Here is a 22598-nt window from a genome sequence, read left to right as displayed (position 1 = left end):
GGTAAGAGGGAACAGTTTACGGTGGACAGGTTAAAGCCAGCCCACCTCGACCCCACCGAACCAGTAGTTGCGGCCCAACCCAAGAAGTGAGGCCGCCCGGCAAAAAAGGACATTGGCGGTTCTGGGGGGGGGGGGGGGGCTGGGTGGCGATGTGGCTGCGAACCGGCTCCGGTTGTCATGCACGCGGCAGGGCAGCTGGCCAAAATGGCGCTGTCAGGTGTTTCCTCCTGACCTCGGCACCGGGCTCAGAAGCCCACCCTTGGGGACCCACATGACGCCAGGGCCCCCCAGCGTGGTTCTCAGCCAGGTCTGGGCTGGGAGTACAAGACCAGCCAGGCAGCCTGAAATAAATCAATTTTTCCTCATTGAACTCAACCTGTCTGGTTGTGCGATCCTTCAGTTAGCAGCGTAGTCACCGCTATAGTACCTCAGTTGTGGAAATCCTGGAACAACAAATCTCTCTCTGCAAACCTTCCTGAGCAGTAAACATTTATCTTTTGAGCATCAAAGCCTGGTGAACTTTATACAATTCAAGAATTGCCTGCAACCAGAGACTTGGAAAAATGAGAAGTGAGATTGAACTGTGAACCAGAGAACTTTCTTAAACCTACATATACGTGCACTTAGAATTAGAAGGGGGCTAAGTTGGGTTTAGTTAAGTTAATAGAGATATGTTAAAGTTTGACTCTGTTTTCATGTTTAAAGATAATTAAAAACAACTTTTGTTTAAGAAGCTACTTGTCTTGGTGAATGTCTATTGCTGCTGGGTTTTGGGGTCCTTTGGGCTTGTAGCAGTACACCATTGGAGAAAATTACTTATAATCTGCGAGATAATTTTTTTTGGAAAATATGAGCCCATATTTACAAAATTTTGGTTGGCAAGCTCACTTCTTGGTTACCGCCCATAGAGTTTTCTGTACAAATGTTTTATTTTCTTGGCATTCTCCAGTTTTTTTTTCTTTTTTAGGGGTGGGGAGGGTAGGCTGAGGGAGATGGGAGAATATATACCACAGGTATAATTTTTTTGAAACTGTTTACAATTGAATGTAATTATATTGTGATTAAAAATGTATAAATAAAATAGTTAAAAAACAATCCTGTCTAAGTTTGAGGGGTAGAATTTTTTAAAACTAGCATTACAAGACCTATTTGCGAAAAAGATGGTTTGGTCCTTGTATAATCATGAACTCAACATTGACTACGGTTTCAGCTCAAAGATACCAGCCCTCTCCAGAAAAGAAGAAATAAAGTGAAGAAAATACAAAGTTCAAGAAATACAAAACATATTGTTTTAATTTTTTAATATTTTCTTTTATTAGTCCTCCCAAGCAGTTTCTGCATAGATCTGTTCTTTGATCATTACCTGTGATGTGAGACATGGAAGAAAGCCTCTACTTCCTCAGGAGTTTGCGGAGGAGCTAGTGGAGTTGTTCAAGTGAACCGGTACGGACTTGAAGGGCCGACATGGCCTGTTTCCGTGCTGTAAACGGTTATATGGTTATATATCACTCCCAATATTTCATCAACAACTGTCTGGAATAATGTACTAGTGGAATTAAATTCCTCAGCTGCCATCATTTTGAGTGACCATTAAACTTACTTTATAAAAAGCATCTCATAAATGGTGTTTAGGGAAAGATATCCCAGTAACACAGTCTATAGCTTAGATTTGATTCTCAATCCAGAGGAACCTGGAAGACTCTTCACTGCTTCTGAATGGGTTTACAAGGTTCAGAGCAATCAGTGAAAGATAAAGACTGTTGTTCTGGTCAGGAACATCTCTCGCCCCCAACATTCAGAGCAAAAACTGCATTCGACTTTAACTAAGTGTAGAGGTGATGACATGAAAACTATTGTAAACTACAAGACAACGGTGGAGGTTTTTATTTTACATTTTATGCATCACAAGTAGGCAATATATATTGCAGCAAAAACATTAAAGCTGGCTGGAAAATACAGAATTTTGAATAATTGATATCCTTTGGGATGGACAATATTTAGAAAAGTAGCATACACAATGATACATGGCAAGTACAGTCTAAAACATGTAGAAGTATAAAAACAAGGTAAGTTCTCTACATTAAAATTATAACCACAGAACATTTTAAATTATTTTTAAATAGAGGTTCTGTTGTCATCGGATGTAACATTTAAATGTCGAGCTGTTTCTTGGCTCCTGCTTCAAAATACTGTAATGTTTGAAACAAAGCTTAAACTTGAGAAGTCATGTTAAAATCTTGAATAAACAGTGTGAATATGCTCATTTTATTACCAGAATGTCAAAAGCAGGAGTTTCAATGAAAATCTATAAAATGAACCGAACACCACTACATTTTTATGAAGTCTGCAAGATCCTTTGAGTTGTGAATCCATTTTGTTTTAAAAGCTGAAAAATCAGTTTAACTATTAAATGGTATTTACACCAAACAACCGTCTTCTCATACAATAGCTTGCAGCTGAATCAGTCCAAGGCAAATGGAGGTAAATGTTGACATTGTTGTACATGAAGGTACTGTGCACAGTTTTACTGAGAAATTTGCCTTGCATCTATTTTCAAAAGAGAGCCTTATGCAAAATGTTAATGTTGTTGCTTCGTTTTTTAGTGGGAGTGGGACAATCGTAATCATCATGCCTGTGCCATCGGTGCTCTGTGATTAATAAGGGATTGGTTAAGATGGGATGTGAGTGGGAAGGGAAGGTTGAGAATCACTGCTCTAGGCCCAGTTGTTACTGAAATATTTTGCTTTGAGAAAAATTGTCTTTAGCCCATTTCTTTTGAAGTTATGAAACCGTGCACATAACAAGTCAATTAGGTATGGTTTTCAAACTTTTTCTTTCCACCCACATACCACCTTAAGCAATCCTTTACTAATCACAGAGCACCTATGGCATAGGGAATACTTAAAGTGGTATGTAAGTGGAAAGAAAAAGGTTGAGAACCACCCGATCTAGAGTATTTCCTTCACCAATCTCTTTACTGGACTTATTCAAAACTCTGGAATCCAACATAATACTAACACAGAAAACACAATGCAGTAAGAAATCATACATAACTCATCTGTGTGAATAATGTTGATTTAGGAGTGCTCACAGTTGCTTTGGCTAAAACTGCAGTTAGCGTTGAACTTGATGTTTCACCTGTATGCGCCATAGCATTTATTTATTTTCTGCTGTTGATCACTCAAGTTTATTTGGTTATTGGATTTACCAGGTTTACCTTTGGAGCTGAGACAATCATCTGAACAGCTCACCAACGTAATTTGCAAGGAAGTGATGATTTAGACACCAGCAGAATTCTCCCTTGAATATATATTGCCTGACATGAGAATTAGAACAAAGAAAAAATTCCATTCAATGCATCTGCCTATAATCTAAGGATTATTCCTATTTACAGACAGCAAACAGGTGCTCCCCTACTTACAATGGTCCAACTTGCAAATTTTTGAAGTTACGATGGTTCAAATCCATACATTCGATTTCAAATTCCGATCTGTTCCCGCACTTGCGATATGCGGGACGCTTCTCTCTCACGTCCCCACCATCCAGCAATTAATTTTAGTTCAATACTTCAAACATTCATCATCCCCAGTGTGCTTTCAGCTGTGTATGTTAATGGTTGTTTCAGTGTGGAATTAAAGTATTCAAAATTTAATTATAAAAAGGCAGGTGTGGTATTCTTTATCTACTTTACAATTTTTTGACACAATAGGTTTGCTGGAACGCAACTCCATCGAAAGTTGAAGAGCACCTGTCTACTGCAAAGTGCAACAATATAAGAATGCCTAGTGTTAGTTTAAATGATTAAATGGAGTATTTGAGCAATAATTTCATACAAATGTGACCCATACTTGTGGCTGGACTGGTTTTTGCCCATGAGCAATTATGAATGAAGCAGAAAGATTACCAATTGTCCAGGAAATCAAAGCCCGTCTTTCGAATAGAACTGCTCATGTCAACCTGCAGGAAGAGAAGAAAACATAAATATTTGTTTGAAACTACTGGTTGCTTTTAGTCATATTTACTCCATGAATTCCTTGGGCGACATTTTAAAATCATGATCCATACAGCTCTGCACACCTCACAAGGCTTCTTGTATGAGAAATGCAAATCAAGTTACCAATGTCAATCACAGGCTTAATACTATATCAAATATTCACACTCGTTAAGAAGATGAAATCAACGAGGCCCCTAAGCATCAGTGAATAGTCATTTCTAAGTACAAATCAGATTTGCATTCACCGTGTTCTTTACTGTTTGATTGACATTTAAGTAGGGCAACCACAGGATACTCTGCAGTGACCAAAATCTGACCAGTGTTGACATAGCAGCATGGTGGATGATGCTGTATCAAGAGGCTTCAAAAGTTTGGACTTCTACAAAACAGGGTCGCCAAAGTCCCTTGAGCCTACTCTGCCACGGTGCAAGAGCAGAGTTGGTCCTCGGTCCACCGTTGCCTGTTTCTGTCAAAAATCATTCCATCCATTTGATTTTAAATCTATTCAATTTCCACAGATGTCCATGTGTAGAGAACTCCAGCAATTCACAACTGTCAGAAAAAATTCCCCCACATCTCCATCCTAAATGGACAAGTCCTTACTCTGAAACCATGCCCTCAGTTCTAGAATCCCTTCCCTCCTGCAAAATCTCAACATATATCAAGTCAAACAGCATCAGAACAGATTATATTTCAAGAAGCTCACCACTCATTTTATTGAATCCCTTCTACAATGTAATAACCTCTTCTCCCTTGGAATCAGCAAGAAAATCTTCTCAACTTCTTCGGACAAAGTAACTGAAAGGACACCCAAGCTTTGCTCCCTCCCACCAAGATACAAAAATGTTACCACGGGCTCCTACACTTTACCTATGGATGCACAATTATATTATTAAAGTCAATGCAAAGTTATCGTAAACCACAGATGTACCTGTGAGAAAAATGGCGTATTGGATGCAAAGGAGTCATCTTTCTCTTCATCATCCGATTCCTTTACAACATTCTTTTTATCTGGAGATTTCTCCATTTGACCTGCAGCCAAGACATCTTCACATACACCAAACGAAGGCTGGCTTCCTCGCGGCCTGTCCAAGTCGATGAACACGGACGAGACATTTGTATTGATGATTCGCTCCTGTTTCTTCAGCCAAGGTTTCTCAGAATTATTTTCATCTTTCTCCTTTGAGGACTCTTGCCTCAAGTAGGAAGGAACTGGCTTTTCTCCCTTCTCCATCGACTTGATCTGACTTGGAGTTACATACTGATAATCAGACTGTTCACCTTCCAGCTTAGACCTTTCAGTACTCAGTTTCCAGAAGGATGACGATTCTTCCTTTTTGACCTGTGCAAGACCATCTGCGCTTGGTGGCTTTCCATTTTGCAGCTGTTTGATTGGCTGACCTCCCTGGGATACTTTATGTTGTTGATTTCCTTGGGATATCTTGCCTTGCTGTCGGTGCTCACTGTGTGCAGAAGCCCCTAGTTCTGCTGCAGTGTTGCAGGCAAAGCTGAACTCCATTTGACTCTGGAATTATTTGGAAAAAAAATTGAATTTGAGGGGGAAGGGGAGAACAGGGAGAAATACATGAAAAGAAAGCACATGGAGAAAAATGCAATCACCAAACTATTGCAACACACAAAAGTGCTGCAGAAACTCAGCAGGTCACACGGTATGTATAAGCACTGCATAACTGGTTGTGTTTCTCCAGCACCTCTGTGCATTGCACTACAATCGCAGTCTGCAGGCTTTCAGGTTTATCACCAAAATATTCTTGTGTTTTCAAAGATTTCTCTCCCATGGCTGCTTGGAAGAGCAAGACTCAAGATTATACTTGCAGTAAACAAAAAGCTTCGAGAGGTCCAATTTCAAGTAAGACCTGGTACTCAGACCAATTCTGTATTTCACATAGACTGGGTGCTTTCTTTCCCTAAAGCTCTCTCAAGTCGGTCACAATCAATCTATTCCATTGACGTAGCTTCCTGGGATATATCATTGATGACATCACTAAAGTGATCTGACAAGAGAAAAACAGGACTCAAGTGGGATCATATGCAATATTTTAGTTAATATTCATATTGAAAATTACAGCAATAAAAGTATTGTCCTCAATCACATTCATACGCAGATTTTACTAATACAATTATGTTTAGAAACAAACTGATGAACATCAGAATGAGACCATTCAGCCCACTGAGTCCATGCTGTCTCTCAGCAAGCAATACAATTTGTAAAATCACAGAAATTCTGGAGGAACTCAGCAAGTCTCGCGGCATCCATTGATATAAAACTGACGTTTTGGGCCCGAGTCCCTCCCCCCCCTTGTTACTTCTTCATGCCCTTGCAATTGTTTTTTTCCTCAAACCTACCACATATACACATGTAATAGTAGAATTTTCAGGGTAAAATTTAGGGGGTCAACTGTTACACACATACTACTTTTGATTGCAGCAAGTATCTGCAGTGTTTGAGGCATTGGGAGCTCAGATGGGTGGGTGGCTGGGGCCCAGGCAGCTCAGATGGGCAGTCAGGGCATCAGGAGGTCGGATGGGCAGGCGGGACCAAAAATTAGAGAGGGGTCAACTTTTACATGCAATATGGAAAATAACAATTTTTGGGCCAAAATTAGGAGGAGGGGAAGTTAGTCGACTTTTACAACTTGGTATCGACTGTTTCACACGTATATACAGTATTCGTCAAATCCCCTTCTTTTTACAATTAACCCAATTAAAATACCAGCACTTGTTTGGGAGGTGAGAGGAAACCAGAATGCCTAGACGATATCTGTCCAGTTCGAGAAAATATGCAAACTCTGCAGATAGTCTCCAAGGTCAGGATTGAACCTGGGTCCCTGGAACTGCAAGGTGTGGGCACCAATAGATGGTGCCACTGTGCTGACAATAGCAAAGTGAATCTCCACAATTAAAACAAATTATTTTGACAATTCACATTAGAATTTCAAAAGCAAATGAAGCTAGTTACAGAATGACAACGCGCAAGTTTCTTCCTCACAAGTCTGAATTGTAGAGTTAGCGAACTGACGCACTCCATTTGCCCAAACGTACAAATGAATGAACTCAGCAGGAGCAGGTTCTTAGTCTGAAGCCAGCTCAATTACTAAGTGAAGATGGTGGGTAATCTATTCTAACAACGCTACTACCTGTGGTTACTGACCCACTTAAATAGCAAAAATCTGTGGATTGCAGCCATAAAAATGATGTCAGCAGGAAGTTCCTGACATTAAAGAAGAAATTTGAGAAAGACAACCATTTTAACTTGATATGAAGGGTGAAACACAAAAGTCTAAAGCTGAGATTGCAGAAAAACATAAATGCTGGAGGAACTCAGTAGATCTCACAGCATCCATAGGAGCCAAAGATATACTGCATTACTGACATTTCAGGCCCAAGCGCTTCAAAGTATGAGAAGCAGAGAGACACCTGAATTAAAAGACTGGGGAGAAGGAAAGAAAGGGCTGGTGGAAGAGCACAGACCAACAGATTAAGGTGATAATTGGGGGTGGATAGGACAGGAGTGGAAAGGTGATAATTGATTAGGGGAGGGGGTGGCTCTGTGGATGCAGAGCTGAGGAGAGGAGGCAGAGGGAAAAGGAAAAAGCCAAAACTAGAGAAATAGGGAACTCAGTAGGACTTTCAGATTGCTGTTTAGGTGATAGTTAATAGTAAAACTCCATGAATCTTGCATGCATAATTGGACTGGCAATTCTCCAGACTACTGGAAGTGATTCCATTTAATACCTCAAGAGTCTTACTCACTTTTTTTTAAATTGAAAAGATGTTACACAGTACAGGACAATAAATTTTCCAGTGAACCTGGCAAGTTTCAAGGAAGTGGGGAAGTTACGGCCCTGATGTGTTCGAGAGCATGTGGGAATCAGTAGCCAGTAAGCGCGATGCTGAACAATTAAATTTATTGTCGAGCGCATTTACTTTTCTCAACGAGAGTCGAGAATTTCACCCCTTCCAATGAAAAATGAAATACTCTTAATTATTCACTGTACAAATAAAAACCAATTTTTAAACTTTAGCACAAGATATTATTTTGTCCATTTTATGAAAGGAAATGAGAGACTCTGTCATGGTGAAACAAGGTTATACATGATTTACCTTAGTTTCCCAAGAGAATGGAGCTGAGTGTTCATCTTGCCACGTAATATCCTAAGATGAAAAAATATAGAAAATTAATCAATTTGTTACTCTATAAGATAGAAAATAAAGAAAAAAATCATGGATGTACTTTTTTTTTTATTACCTCAGGGTATCTATTTTTTTAAAAAAAATCATAATGTAGCAATTCAGTACCAATGGGGTAATTAATAATTTACATTCTTATGACTTAAGTGAGAATACTTATCACAAGGAAACTTCTGCCTGCACTCTTCAGGGCTACAGATTTGTTTTTTTTAACTCCACGCAGGGAGTGCAGACCCTGGTCTCAGTATTTCAAACTAAACACTAGAACCTTGATAATGCAATTTTTCCACAGACCAAAATAACCTTACATTCATTACACATGTTTTCAGTTGATCGAGCTCTTAAGGAGACAAATTCTCAGATCATTTCTTAATTCCTTTGCATTAGTTACATTTAATTCCCTGACTTTTAGCAAAAACAAATATTGGTTGAATCAAAGTTCAACCCATGCCATCCTGGGACAAAGATTGGTCAGAAGGACATCATGTCTATCTAATATACCAAGAACCAGCTGGTCAAATGTGATGAAAAGACTGCAATGCTCTTGACACTTTTTTAAAATCATTTTAAATGCAATGCAAATTTCATTGAGCATTTTTGTAATAATGTTAAGTGAGCCAAATCTATGTAGTTCACATAGAATGCTCATGACATTTCTTGGCCATAAACATTCAACATGTTATTCCTTCCCAAATGAAACACGAATACAGTACAGGGGCGCTCTGTCCGTTATTCACATGGACAGTATCTGCCAGCAGAAGCAACATGACCAAAAATGAGCTGAAACAGATCATACATATTACAGAGCTGAAAATAATTATTATTCTGAAACTCCAGTAAATAGTTAAATTCTGAAATGTGGCACCACCTGAATTCTCTACTATATAATCATTCCACTTAAGTAGATCAAGATAAAGTAATTTTTTTAAAGAAGCAAGTCATGAAATACAGGTATGCACTGCTTAATGTCCGCGAGACGTTCTGAGAAATTGAGTGTTATGTGTTGTGGTCATTGTGCAAACACCATGTTATATACTTAGCAAAGCTTTTTTGTGATACTGTATTTGTAAGTACGGATCAGAATGGAAACTGACACAGGGCTGTAGGCAGAGAGTGGAGCAGTGGGATCAGTGTGGGACCTGACACTGGGCAGTGGGATCAGTGTTGAGACTGACACGGGCTGTGAGGAGAGGGATTTGCAGAGGGATGGGAACCAGAATGCCAAGTAGATAGAGGAGGGAAAAGCTGATGTGAAAAATACATGCACTGTTTGAAGTACCATGTGGTGGAAGTGTTCTCAGGTGCTTATATTTCAATGCAAGGAGTACTGTAGGAAAGGATGATGAGCTTAGAGCATGGAATTATGACATTGTTTCCATTAGTGAAACTTGGTTTCAGGAGGGGCAGGACCGGCAGCTCAATGTTCTAGGCTTCTGTTGCTTTAGACACGATAGAACAGGGAAGATGCTCGCCAAATAAAATATCACAGGCAGGTCTGAGAGGGTATATGGTGGAGCTGAGGAATGGGAAAGGTATGACTACACTCATGGGGTTGTATTATAGACTGCCCAATAGTCAACGAGAATTGGAGGAGCAAATCTGTAGAGAGATAGCAAATTGTTGCAGGAAACAAAGTTGTGATTGTAGGGGATTTTATTTTCCACATATTGACTGGGCCTCCCGTACTGTAAAAGGACTTTGGAGTTTTTCCTGAACATATTTAACAGTTTTCCAAATCAATACATAGAAGTACCAACCAGCAATACTGGATCTCCTATGAGGGAATGAGACAGGGCAGGTGACAGAAGTATGTGTAGGGGAACATTTTGGGTCCAGTGATTATAATGCCATTAGTTTCAAGAAGAAGGATAGGTCTGGGCCTCAGGTTGAGATTCTAAATTGGAGAAAAATTAATTTTGAGGAAATGAGAAAGGATCTAAATGGTGGATTGGGGTAAGTTGTTTTTCGGGCAAGGATGTGTGAGTAAGTGGAGGACCTTCAAAGGTGAAATGTTGAAAGAAAAGAGTTTGTATGTTCCTGTCAGGAATAAAGGCAAGTTTAACAGGCATAGGGAACCTTGGATTTTGAAGGATATTGGAATCTGGTTCAGAAGAGAGAGTGTATATCGGGTATATGAAGCAAATGAGGTACTTGAAGACTATAAAAAATGCAAGAAAAAAATAAGGAAGGCTAAAAGAAGACATGAGATTGCTTTGGCAGATCATGTGAAGGAAAATCCTGAGGGTTTATTACGAGCAAAGGAATAGGAAGGGAGAAAATTAGTTCCCCTAAAGGTCAAAGTGGTCGGTTTTGTATGGAACGAAAAGAGACTGGGGGAGACAGTAAATGCTTTTTAACATCAGTATTCACTCAGGAAACGAACAGAGTCAAGGGAAGTAAGGAAAACAAGCAGTAAGGTCATGAAACCTGTACAAATTGAAGAGGAGGAAGTGCTTGCTGTCTTAAAGCATGTAAGGGTGGATACATCCCCAGGGACTGACCAGATATTCCCTCCATCCTTGAGGGAGACTAGTGTAGCAATTGCAGGGGCTCTGGCAGAAATATTTAAAATGTCCTTAGCCACGGGTGAGGTGCCAGAGGATTGGAGGGTAGGTCATGTTGTTCTGTTTAAAAAGCTCCAAAAATAACAATGGAAATTACAGGCTGGAGAGCCTGATGTAAGTGGTAGCTAAATTATTGGAAGGTGTTCTATAAGATTGGATATACAATTATTTGGATAACCAGAAACTGATTAGGGATAGCCAACCCAACATGGCTGTGTACGGTAGGTCATGTTTAATCAATCTTAAGACATTTTCGAGGAGGTTACCAGGAAAATTAATGAAGAAAAGGCTGTGAATGTGGTCTACATGAGGAGTGCAGAAAAACAGGGACCAGGGAATAAAGATACCCAAGTCCCTGAAAGTGGAGTCAGAGGTAGACAGGGCTGTAAAGAGATTTTGGCATAATGGCCCTCATTAATCAAAGTTATCGAGTGTAGGAGCTGGGATGTTATGCTAAAGTTGGAGTATTGTGTGCAGGTTTGGTCACCTATTCCACAGAAAATACATCAATAAGATAGAGAGAGTGCAAAGAATATTTACAAGGATGTTGTCCAGACTTCAGGAACTGAGTTAGAGGGCAAGGTTAAACAGGCAGCACAGTTGGTGTAGCAGTTAGCACAATGCCTTTACAGTGTCACCGATCGGGACTAGACTTGGGTTTGAATCTTGCGCTGTATGGAGTTTGCACATTCTCCACGTTTCTGCATGGGGTTTCTCTGGTGGCTCGTTTCCTCCCACTGTTCAAAAAAATGTACCGAGGGCTTAATAGGGTGTAAAGTGGGTGGCACAGAATCACGGGCTGAAATGACCTGTTACCGTGCTGTATGCTTATCTAAAAAAAAATTAGGATTTTATTCCCTGGTGTTACAAACTAGATCAGCAGCAATGGGAATAACCAAGACGATGGTTTTGGTAAAACAATAATTTTTTTTATTATTAATGTGACAGATTATGTATTTGGCTTGTATCTCCCATATGTTTTTGGGAGATAAGTTGGGGCAGGCTTATTGAGAAAGTAAGGAGACATGGGATCCAAGGGGACATTGCTTTGCAGATCCGGAACTGGCTTGCCCACAGAAGGCAAAGAGCAGTAGTAGACAGATATATTCTGCAGGAAGGTCAGTGGTGTTCCTCAGGGATCTGTTCTGGGACTATTACTCTTGGTGATTTTTTTATAAATGACATGGATGAGGAAGTAGAGGGATGGGTTAGTACATTTGCTGATGACACAAAGGTTGGGAATGTTGTGAATAGTGTGGAGGGATGTCAGAGGTTACAGCAGGCCACTGATAGGATGCAAAACTGGGCTGAGAAGTGGCAGATGAGTTCAACCCAGATCAGTGAGAAGTGGTTCATTTTGATAGGTCAAATATGATGGGAGAATATAGTATTAATGGTAAGACTATTGGCAGTGTGGAGGATCAGAGGGATCTTGGGGTCTGAGTCCATAGAACCTTCAAAGCAGCTGTGCAGGTTGACTCTGTGGTTAAGACGACATATGGTGTATTGGCCTTCAGAATCGCGGAATTGAATTAAGGAGCAGAGGTAATGTTGCAGCGATATAGGACCCTGGTCAGACCCCACTTGGAGTACTGTGTGCATTTCTGGTCACTACCAGAAGAATGTGGAAGCCACAGAAAGGGTGCAAAGGAGATTACAAGGATGTTGCCTGGTTTAGGGAGAATGGGATGAGTAAACTTGGTCTTTTCTCGTTGAGCGAAGGAGGAGGAGAGGTGACCTGATAGAGGTGATGAGAGCATTGATCATGTAAATAGTCATAAGCTTTTTTCCCAGGGCTGAATGGTACTGAAATGTCAGGGAAAAGATATTTAAAAAAAAACGCAGAGTGGTGAGTGCGTAGACTGGGCTGCCAACATTAGTGGAGGCGCATACGATGGGAACATGGAGCTTAGGAAAATAGCTCCCCTCGTTCCCATTCTCATCCACCCCACCTCCCCCATTCTCCATCCCCCCCCCACCTTCCCCATTCTCCATCCCCCACCTTCCCCATTCTCCATCCCCCCCACCTCCCCTATTCTCATCCTCCCCTCGTCCCCATTCTCATCCACCCCACCCCCCTATTCTCATCCACCCCACCTTCCCTATTCTCATCCACCCCACCTCCCCTATTCTCATCCTCCCCTCGTCCCCATTTTCCATTCACCGCACCTCTCCCCATTCTCATCCTCCCTCCCCGTTCTCATCCCACCTCCCCTATTCTCATCCACCACACCTCCCCTTTCTCATCCCCCCTCATCCCCATTTTCCATCCACCGCACCTCTCCCCATTCTCATCCTCCCTCCCCGTTCTCATCCCACCTCCCCTATTCTCATCCACCGCACCTCCCCTATTCTCATCCTCCCTTCTCATCCCCCCTCATCCCCATTTTCCATCCACCGCACCTCTCCCCATTCTCATCGCACCTCCCCATTCTGATCCACCCTACCCCCCCTATTCTCATCCACCCCTCGTCCCCATTCTCATCCACCGCATTCTCATCCTCCCCTCCTCCCCATTCTGATCCACCCCACCCCCCTATTTTCATCCTCCCCATTCTGATCCACCCCACCTCCCCTATTCTCATCCTCCCCATTCTGATCCACCCCACCCCCCCTATTCTGATCCACCCCACCTCCCCTATTCTCATCCACCGCATTCTCATCCTCCCCTCCTCCCCATTCTGATCCACCCCACCTCCCCTATTCTCATCCACTGCATTCTCATCCTCCCCTCCTCCCCATTCTGATCCACCCCACCCCCCTATTCTCATCCACCCCACCTCCCCTATTCTCATCCTCCCCATTCTGATCCACCCCACCCCCCCTATTCTGATCCACCCCACCTCCCCTATTCTCATCCACCGCATTCTCATCCACCCCTCCTCCCCTATTCTCATCCACTGCATTCTGATCCTCCCCTCCTCCCCATTCTGATCCACCCCACCTCCCCTATTCTCATCCACTGCATTCTCATCCTCCCCTCCTCCCCATTCTGATCCACCCCACCTCCCCTATTCTCATCCACTGCATTCTCATCCTCCCCTCCTCCCCATTCTGATCCACCCCACCTCCCCTATTCTCATCCACCGCATTCTCATCCTCCCCTCCTCCCCATTCTGATCCACCCCACCCACCCATATTCTCATCCACCCCACCTCCCCTATTCTCATCCACCGCATTCTCATCCTCCCCTCCTCCCCATTCTGATCCACCCCACCTCCCCTATTCTCATCCACTGCATTCTCATCCTCCCCTCCTCCCCATTCTGATCCACCCCACCTCCCCTATTCTCATCCACTGCATTCTCATCCTCCCCATTCTGATCCACCCCACCTCCCCTATTCTCATCCACCGCATTCTCATCCTCCCCTCCTCCCCATTCTGATCCACCCCACCTCCCCTATTCTCATCCACTGCATTCTCATCCTCCCCATTCTGATCCACCGCACCTCCCCTATTCTCATCCACCGCATTCTCATCCTCCCCTCCTCCCCATTCTGATCCACCCCACCTCCCCTATTCTCATCCACCGCATTCTCATCCTCCCCTCCTCCCCATTCTGATCCACCCCACCCACCCATATTCTCATCCACCCCACCTCCCCTATTCTCATCCACCGCATTCTCATCCACCCCACCTCCCCTATTCTCATCCACTGCATTCTCATCCTCCCCTCCTCCCCATTCTGATCCACCCCACCTCCCCTATTCTCATCCACTGCATTCTCATCCTCCCCATTCTGATCCACCCCACCTCCCCTATTCTCATCCACCGCATTCTCATCCTCCCCATTCTGATCCACCCCACCTCCCCTATTCTCATCCTCCCCTCCTCCACATTCTCATCCACCCCACCTCCCCTATTCTCATCCACCGCATTCTCATCCTCCCCTCCTCCCCATTCTGATCCACCCCACCTCCCCTATTCTCATCCTCCCCTCGTCCCCATTCTCATCCATTCCCAACCCCACCTCCCCTATTCTCATCCTCCCCTCCTCCCCATTCTGATCCACCCCACCTCCCCTATTCTCATCCACTGCATTCTCATCCTCCCCATTCTGATCCACCCCACCTCCCCTATTCTCATCCACCGCATTCTCATCCTCCCCATTCTGATCCACCCCACCTCCCCTATTCTCATCCTCCCCTCCTCCCCATTCTGATCCACCCCACCTCCCCTATTCTCATCCACCGCATTCTCATCCTCCCCTCCTCCCCATTCTGATCCACCCCACCTCCCCTATTCTCATCCACCGCATTCTCATCCTCCCCTCCTCCCCATTCTGATCCACCCCACCTCCCCTATTCTCATCCACCGCATTCTCATCCTCCTCTCCTCCACATTCTGATCCACCCCACCCACCCCTATTCTCATCCACCCCACCTCCCCTATTCTCATCCACCGCATTCTCATCCTCCCCTCCTCCCCATTCTGATCCACCCCACCTCCCCTATTCTCATCCACTGCATTCTCATCCTCCCCATTCTGATCCACCCCACCTCCCCTATTCTCATCCACCGCATTCTCATCCTCCCCTCCTCCCCATTCTGATCCACCCCACCTCCCCTATTCTCATCCACCGCATTCTCATCCTCCCCTCCTCCCCATTCTGATCCACCCCACCTCCCCTATTCTCATCCACCGCATTCTCATCCACCCCACCTCCCCTATTCTCATCCACTGCATTCTCATCCTCCCCTCCTCCCCATTCTGATCCACCCCACCTCCCCTATTCTCATCCACTGCATTCTCATCCTCCCCATTCTGATCCACCCCACCTCCCCTATTCTCATCCACCGCATTCTCATCCTCCCCATTCTGATCCACCCCACCTCCCCTATTCTCATCCTCCCCTCCTCCCCATTCTCATCCACCCCACCTCCCCTATTCTCATCCACCGCATTCTCATCCTCCCCTCCTCCCCATTCTGATCCACCCCACCTCCCCTATTCTCATCCTCCCCATTCTGATCCACCCCACCTCCCCTATTCTCATCCACTGCATTCTCATCCTCCCCTCCTCCCCATTCTGATCCACCCCACCTCCCCTATTCTCATCCTCCCCTCCTCCCCATTCTGATCCACCCCACCTCCCCTATTCTCATCCACTGCATTCTCATCCTCCCCTCCTCCCCATTCTGATCCACCCCACCTCCCCTATTCTCATCCACTGCATTCTCATCCTCCCCATTCTGATCCACCCCACCTCCCCTATTCTCATCCACCGCATTCTCATCCTCCCCATTCTGATCCACCCCACCTCCCCTATTCTTATCCTCCCCTCCTCCCCATTCTGATCCACCCCACCTCCCCTATTCTCATCCACCGCATTCTCATCCTCCCCTCCTCCCCATTCTGATCCACCCCACCTCCCCTATTCTCATCCACCGCATTCTCATCCTCCCCTCCTCCCCATTCTGATCCACCCCACCTCCCCTATTCTCATCCACCGCATTCTCATCCTCCTCTCCTCCACATTCTGATCCACCCCACCCACCCCTATTCTCATCCACCGCATTCTCATCCTCCCCTCCTCCCCATTCTGATCCACCCCACCTCCCCTATTCTCATCCACTGCATTCTCATCCTCCCCATTCTGATCCACCCCACCTCCCCTATTCTCATCCACCGCATTCTCATCCTCCCCTCCTCCCCATTCTGATCCACCCCACCTCCCCTATTCTCATCCACCGCATTCTCATCCTCCCCTCCTCCCCAATCTGATCCACCCCACCCACCCATATTCTCATCCACCCCACCTCCCCTATTCTCATCCACCGCATTCTCATCCACCCCACCTCCCCTATTCTCATCCACTGCATTCTCATCCTCCCCTCCTCCCCATTCTGATCCACCCCACCTCCCCTATTCTCATCCACTGCATTCTCATCCTCCCCATTCTGATCCACCCCACCTCCCCTATTCTCATCCACCGCATTCTCATCCTCCCCATTCTGATCCACCCCACCTCCCCTATTCTCATCCTCCCCTCCTCCCCATTCTCATCCACCCCACCTCCCCTATTCTCATCCACCGCATTCTCATCCACCCCTCCTCCCCTATTCTCATCCACCGCATTCTCATCCTCCCCTCCTCCCCATTCTGATCCACCCCACCTCCCCTATTCTCATCCTCCCCTCCTCCCCATTCTGATCCACCCCACCTCCCCTATTCTCATCCACTGCATTCTCATCCTCCCCTCCTCCCCATTCTGATCCACCCCACCTCCCCTATTCTCATCCACTGCATTCTCATCCTCCCCATTCTGATCCACCCCACCTCCCCTATTCTCATCCACCGCATTCTCATCCTCCCCATTCTGATCCACCCCACCTCCCCTATTCTCATCCTCCCCTCCTCCCCATTCTGATCCACCCCACCTCCCCATTCTGATCCACCCCACCTCCCCTATTCTCATCCACCGCATTCTCATCCTCCCCTCCTCCCCATTCTGATCCACCCCACCTCCCCTATTCTCATCCACCGCATTCTCATCCTCCCCTCCTCCCCATTCTGATCCACCCCACCTCCCCTATTCTCATCCACCGCATTCTCATCCTCCCCTCCTCCCCATTCTGATCCACCCCACCTCCCCTATTCTCATCCACCGCATTCTCATCCTCCTCTCCTCCACATTCTGATCCACCCCACCCACCCCTATTCTGATCCACCCCACCTCCCCTATTCTCATCCACCGCATTCTCATCCTCCCCTCCTCCCCATTCTGATCCACCCCACCCACCCCTATTCTCATCCACCCCACCTCCCCTATTCTCATCCACCGCATTCTCATCCTCCCCTCCTCCCCATTCTGATCCACCCCACCTCCCCTATTCTCATCCTCCCCTCGTCCCCATTCTCATCCATTCCCATGGGAAAGCCTAGTCATTTGTGGGCCAAAGGGCCTGTAAATCAGTGGAAAGAAGAAACACTATTGGTGGAAGAAAGTGAGGAGGAGGGTGTCACTCCCCACACACTGCGGCGAGGGACTCGCAGAGAGGGGTGGGGAACGGCCGGGGGCCCGGCGACCCCGCTCGCCGCCCGGGCCGGACGTCCCACGCCCGCCAGCCTCACCCCCTCTCCGAAGTGCACGATCTTCTGGCCCGTCTGCAGCTGCAGCCTGGGGAAGCAGCCGGTCTCCTGCCGCGGCACCCGGTGCAGGCTGTAGCGGCCGCGGATCTGCGGCTCCACCATCCAGCCGTCGATGATCTCGTCCTGCTCCCGGACGTCCAGCGTGTCCCAGCGCGCCCCGTACTTCTCCCGGATCTTCTGCTTCTCCAGCATGATCTTCCTCGCCATCGGGTTGATGGACGAAAAGTATTCGAACTTCTTCCGCTCCAGCCCGCTGGCCCCCGAGACCACGGCCGACGCCATGCTGGCCACCGCACTCAGGAAGGCTCGAGCCGCCGCTCCTCGTCGTGATTGGGGCGCAGGCGCGGGCTTCCACCAATGGGAATGGGGAAGGAGCTGCCGCCGCTCCTCGTCGTGATTGGGGCGCAGGCGCGGGCTTCCACCAATGGGAATGGGGAAGGAGCCGCCGCCGCCGCTCCTCGTCGTGATTGGGGCGCAGGCGCGGGCTTCCACCAATGGGAATGGGGAAGGAGCCGCCGCCGCCGCCGCTCCTCGTCGTGATTGGGGCGCAGGCGCGGGCTTCCACCAATCATTAGCCTCGCTGGCAGACAAAGAACCGACTCCATACTTATCTGCTGCACTTAGTGGGTCTTCTTAAATACTGTTACAAATTAAATAATCCAATGGAGTAGTTGAGTAAATCGGGGGGGGGGGGGGCTGGATGAGAATGGGGAGAGGTGGGGTGGATGAGAATGGGGAGGAGGGGTGGATGAGAATGGGGAGGAGGGGTGGATGAGAATGGGGAGGAGGGGAGGATGAGAATGGGGAGGAGGGGTGGATGAGAATGGGGAGGAGGGGAGGATGAGAATGGGGAGGAGGGGAGGATGAGAATGGGGAGGAGGGGAGGATGAGAATGGGGGAGGATGAGAATGGGGAGAGGTGGGGTGGATGAGAATGGGGAGAGGTGGGGTGGATGAGAATGGGGAGAGGTGGGGTGGATGAGAATGGGGAGAGGTGGGGTGGATGAGAATGGGGAGAGGTGGGATGGATGAGAATGGGGAGGAAGGGTGGATGAGAATGGGGTGGAGGGGAGGATGAGAATGGGGAGAGATGGGGAGGATGAGAATGGGGAGAGGTGGGGTGGATGAGAATGGGGAGGAGGGGAGGATGAGAATGGGGAGGAGGGGAGGATGAGAATGGGGAGGAGGGGAGGATGAGAATGGGGAGGAGGGGAGGATGAGAATGGGGAGGAGGGGAGGATGACAATGGGGAGAGGTGGGGTGGATGAGAATGGGGAGGAAGGGTGGAGGAGAATGGGGTGGAGGGGAGGATGAGAATGGGGAGAGGTGGGGTGGAGGAGAATGGGGAGGAAGGGTGGAGGAGAATGGGGAGGAGGGGAGGATGAGAATGGGGAGAGGAGGGGAGGATGAGAATGGGGAGAGGTGGGGTGGATGAGAATGGGGAGGAGGGGAGGATGAGAATGGGGAGGAGGGGAGGATGAGAATGGGGAGGAGGGGAGGATGAGAATGGGGAGAGGTGGGGTGGATGAGAATGGGGAGAGGTGGGGTGGATGAGAATGGGGAGGAAGGGTGGATGAGAATGGGGTGGAGGGGAGGATGAGAATGGGGAGAGGTGGGGTGGATGAGAATGGGGAGGAAGGGTGGAGGAGAATGGGGAGGAGGGGAGGAGGAGAATGGGGAGGAGGGGAGGATGAGAATGGGGAGAGGAGGGGAGGATGAGAATGGGGAGAGGTGGGGTGGATGAGAATGGGGAGGAGGGGAGGATGAGAATGGGGAGGAGGGGAGGATGAGAATGGGGAGGAGGGGAGGATGAGAATGGGGAGAGGTGGGGTGGATGAGAATGGGGAGGAAGGGTGGAGGAGAATGGGGAGAGGTGGGGTGGATGAGAATGGGGAGGAGGGGAGGATGAGAATGGGGAGGAGGGGAGGATGAGAATGGGGAGAGGTGGGGTGGATGAGAATGGGGAGGAGGGGAGGATGAGAATGGGGAGAGGTGGGGTGGATGAGAATGGGGAGGAAGGGTGGAGGAGAATGGGGAGGAGGGGAGGATGAGAATGGGGAGAGGTGGGGTGGATGAGAATGGGGAGGAAGGGTGGAGGAGAATGGGGAGGAGGGGAGGATGAGAATGGGGAGAGGTGGGGTGGATGAGAATGGGGAGGAAGGGTGGATGAGAATGGGGAGGAGGGGAGGATGAGAATGGGGAGAGGTGGGGTGGATGAGAATGGGGAGGAAGGGTGGATGAGAATGGGGAGAGGTGGGGTGGATGAGAATGGGGAGGAAGGGTGGATGAGAATGGGGTGGAGGGGAGGATGAGAATAGGGGAGGTGGGGCGGATGAGGATGAGAATGGGGAGGTGGGTTGGATGAGAATAGGGAGGATGAGAATAGGGGAGAGGTGGGGTGGATGAGGATGAGAATGGGGAGAGGTGGGGTGGACGAGAATGGGGAGGTGGGTTGTACGAGAATGGGGGCAGGTGGGATGGATGAGAATGGGGGGAAGGTGGGGTGGATGGGGTGAAGTAGACAATAGCAGAATGAAAAGGGCATGGCCTGGGTGGTGGGTGGATAGAGGCTACTTTTTTAAGGCATCACCTCATGTAGATGTCCTCAATGGAGTGGAGTCTGGTGCCTGTGATGTCCCCTGTCGAGTTAACAACCATCTGGAGTTTATTCTTGTCCTGAGGTTTCGCACCTCCATACCAGGCAGTGATATAACCAGCCAAAATGCTCTCCATGGTTCACTTGTAGAGGTTTACGAGAGTTTTCGGTGGCAAAGTGGAGGCTCCTGGATAGATCCTCAGAGATGTTGATACCCAGGAATTTGAAGTCCTTGACCCTCTCCACTATTGAGCCCTCGATGAGGACTGTGTCATGTTCTCCTGACTTCCTCCTGAAGTCCAAAATCATTTCCTTGGTTTTGCTGATGTTGAACACCAGGTTGTTGTCGTTACACCATTCAACGAGCTGATCTATCTCGCTCCTGTACACTTCCTCATTGCCATTTGTGATTCTGCTGACAACTATGGTGCTATCGGCAAACTTGTAGATGGCTTTGGAATTGTGCCTGGCCGCACAGTTATGGGTGTATAACGAGAAGAGCAATGGGCTAGTAAATGCATTCTTAGGGTGCACCTGTGTTGATGAGCAGTGAGGAGGAGATATTGTTTCCAATTCAAACTGACTGTGGTCTTCCAATGAGAAAGTCAAGGATCCAGTTGCAGAGTGGGGTACAGAAGCTTAGATTTTGCAGCTTCTTGGCCAGCACTGAGGCAAAAGTAACAAATATCTAACGAAACTAACAAGAAGATCGAGCAAATGTGCTCCTTGATGTTGAATTGAATTGTATATTGTCACAAACACTGAGGAAAAAGTGAAAAACGTTGTTTTGTATGCTATCTAGGTTAGACATGTCAGTAGATCCTCTGTTTGCGCGAAAGCCGCACTGTGATTCTGGGAGAATATTCTCGGCGACACTAGGTATTATTCTATTTAGTAGAATCCTAGCGAAGATTTTGCCTGCAATGGAGAGCAACGTGATTCCCCTGTAGTTTGAGCAGTCTGATTTCTCGCCTTTGTTTTTGTATAGGGTGATGATGGTGGCATCACGAAGATCCTGAGGCAGTTTACCTTGGTCCCAACAAAGCTTGAAAAACTCATGCAGTTTGGCATGCAGAGTTTTGCCGCCAGCCTTCCAGACTTCTGGGGGGATTCCATCCATACCTGCTGCTTTGCCACTTTTCAGTTGTTCGATTGCCTTATATGTCTCATCCAGGGTGGGAACCTCATCCAGCTCTAGCCTTAGGGGCTGTTGAGGGAGCTGGAGCAGGGCGGAATCTTGGACTGAGCGGTTGGCACTGAAAAGAGATTGGAAGTGTTCTGACCATCGGTTGAGGATGGAGATCTTGTCGCTGAGGAGGACTTTGCCGTCTGAGCTGCGCAGCGGGCTTTGGACTTGGGGTGAGGGGCCGTACGCAGCCTTTAGAGCCTCGTAGAAACCCCTGAAGTCGCCAATGTCCGCGCTGAGCTGGGTTCCTTTGGCGAGGCTAGTCCACCACTCATTTTGGATCTCCCAGAGTTTGCGCTGAAGATGGCTGCATGCGCGACGGAAGGCTTGTTTCTTCTCTGGACAGGACGGCTTTGTAAGGTGAGCCTGGTGGGCAGCTCGCTTCTTTGCCAGCAGCTCCTGGATTTCCTGGCTGTTTTCGTCAAACCAGTCGCAAACCAGTCGCAAACAGAGGAACTACTGACATGGTCTTTGCCCTCAGACAGCTCCAAGAAAAGTGCAGAGAACAAAACAAAGGACTCTACATCACCTTTGTTGACCTCACCAAAGCCTTCGACACCGTGAGCAGGAAAGGGCTTTGGCAAATACTAGAGCGCATCGGATGTCCCCCAAAGTTCCTCAACATGATTATCCAACTGCACGAAAACCAACAAGGTCGGGTCAGATACAGCAATGAGCTCTCTGAACCCTTCTCCATTAACAATGGCGTGAAGCAAGGCTGTGTTCTCGCACCAACCCTCTTTTCAATCTTCTTCAGCATGATGCTGAACCAAGCCATGAAAGACCCCAACAATGAAGACGCTGTTTACATCCGGTACCGCACGGATGGCAGTCTCTTCAATCTGAGGCGCCTGCAAGCTCACACCAAGACACAAGAGAAACTTGTCCGTGAACTACTCTTTGCAGACGATGCCGCTTTAGTTGCCCATTCAGAGCCAGCTCTTCAGCGCTTGACG

The 22598-nt window shown here is 47.3% G+C and overlaps 1 protein-coding gene across 1 annotated transcript; it reads right to left on the bottom strand.

Moving 5' to 3' along the window:
* Positions 1–1869: 1869 nt before the first annotated feature.
* On the bottom strand, positions 1870–18203 carry c4h1orf198 (chromosome 4 C1orf198 homolog). Its single transcript, XM_069930833.1, has 4 exons — positions 17844–18203; positions 8120–8170; positions 4926–5519; positions 1870–3957 (listed from the first exon to the last, which is right to left on the bottom strand). The coding sequence occupies exons 1-4, from the start codon at positions 18141–18143 to the stop codon at positions 3901–3903; spliced, it is 1002 nt and encodes a 333-aa protein (XP_069786934.1). The 5' UTR covers positions 18144–18203; the 3' UTR covers positions 1870–3900.
* Positions 18204–22598: the final 4395 nt, after the last annotated feature.

The sequence above is a fragment of the Narcine bancroftii genome, chromosome 4, assembly GCF_036971445.1.
Source record: "Narcine bancroftii isolate sNarBan1 chromosome 4, sNarBan1.hap1, whole genome shotgun sequence".
NCBI lineage: Eukaryota > Metazoa > Chordata > Chondrichthyes > Torpediniformes > Narcinidae > Narcine > Narcine bancroftii.
This window is presented reverse-complemented; position numbering and strand designations above follow the sequence as displayed.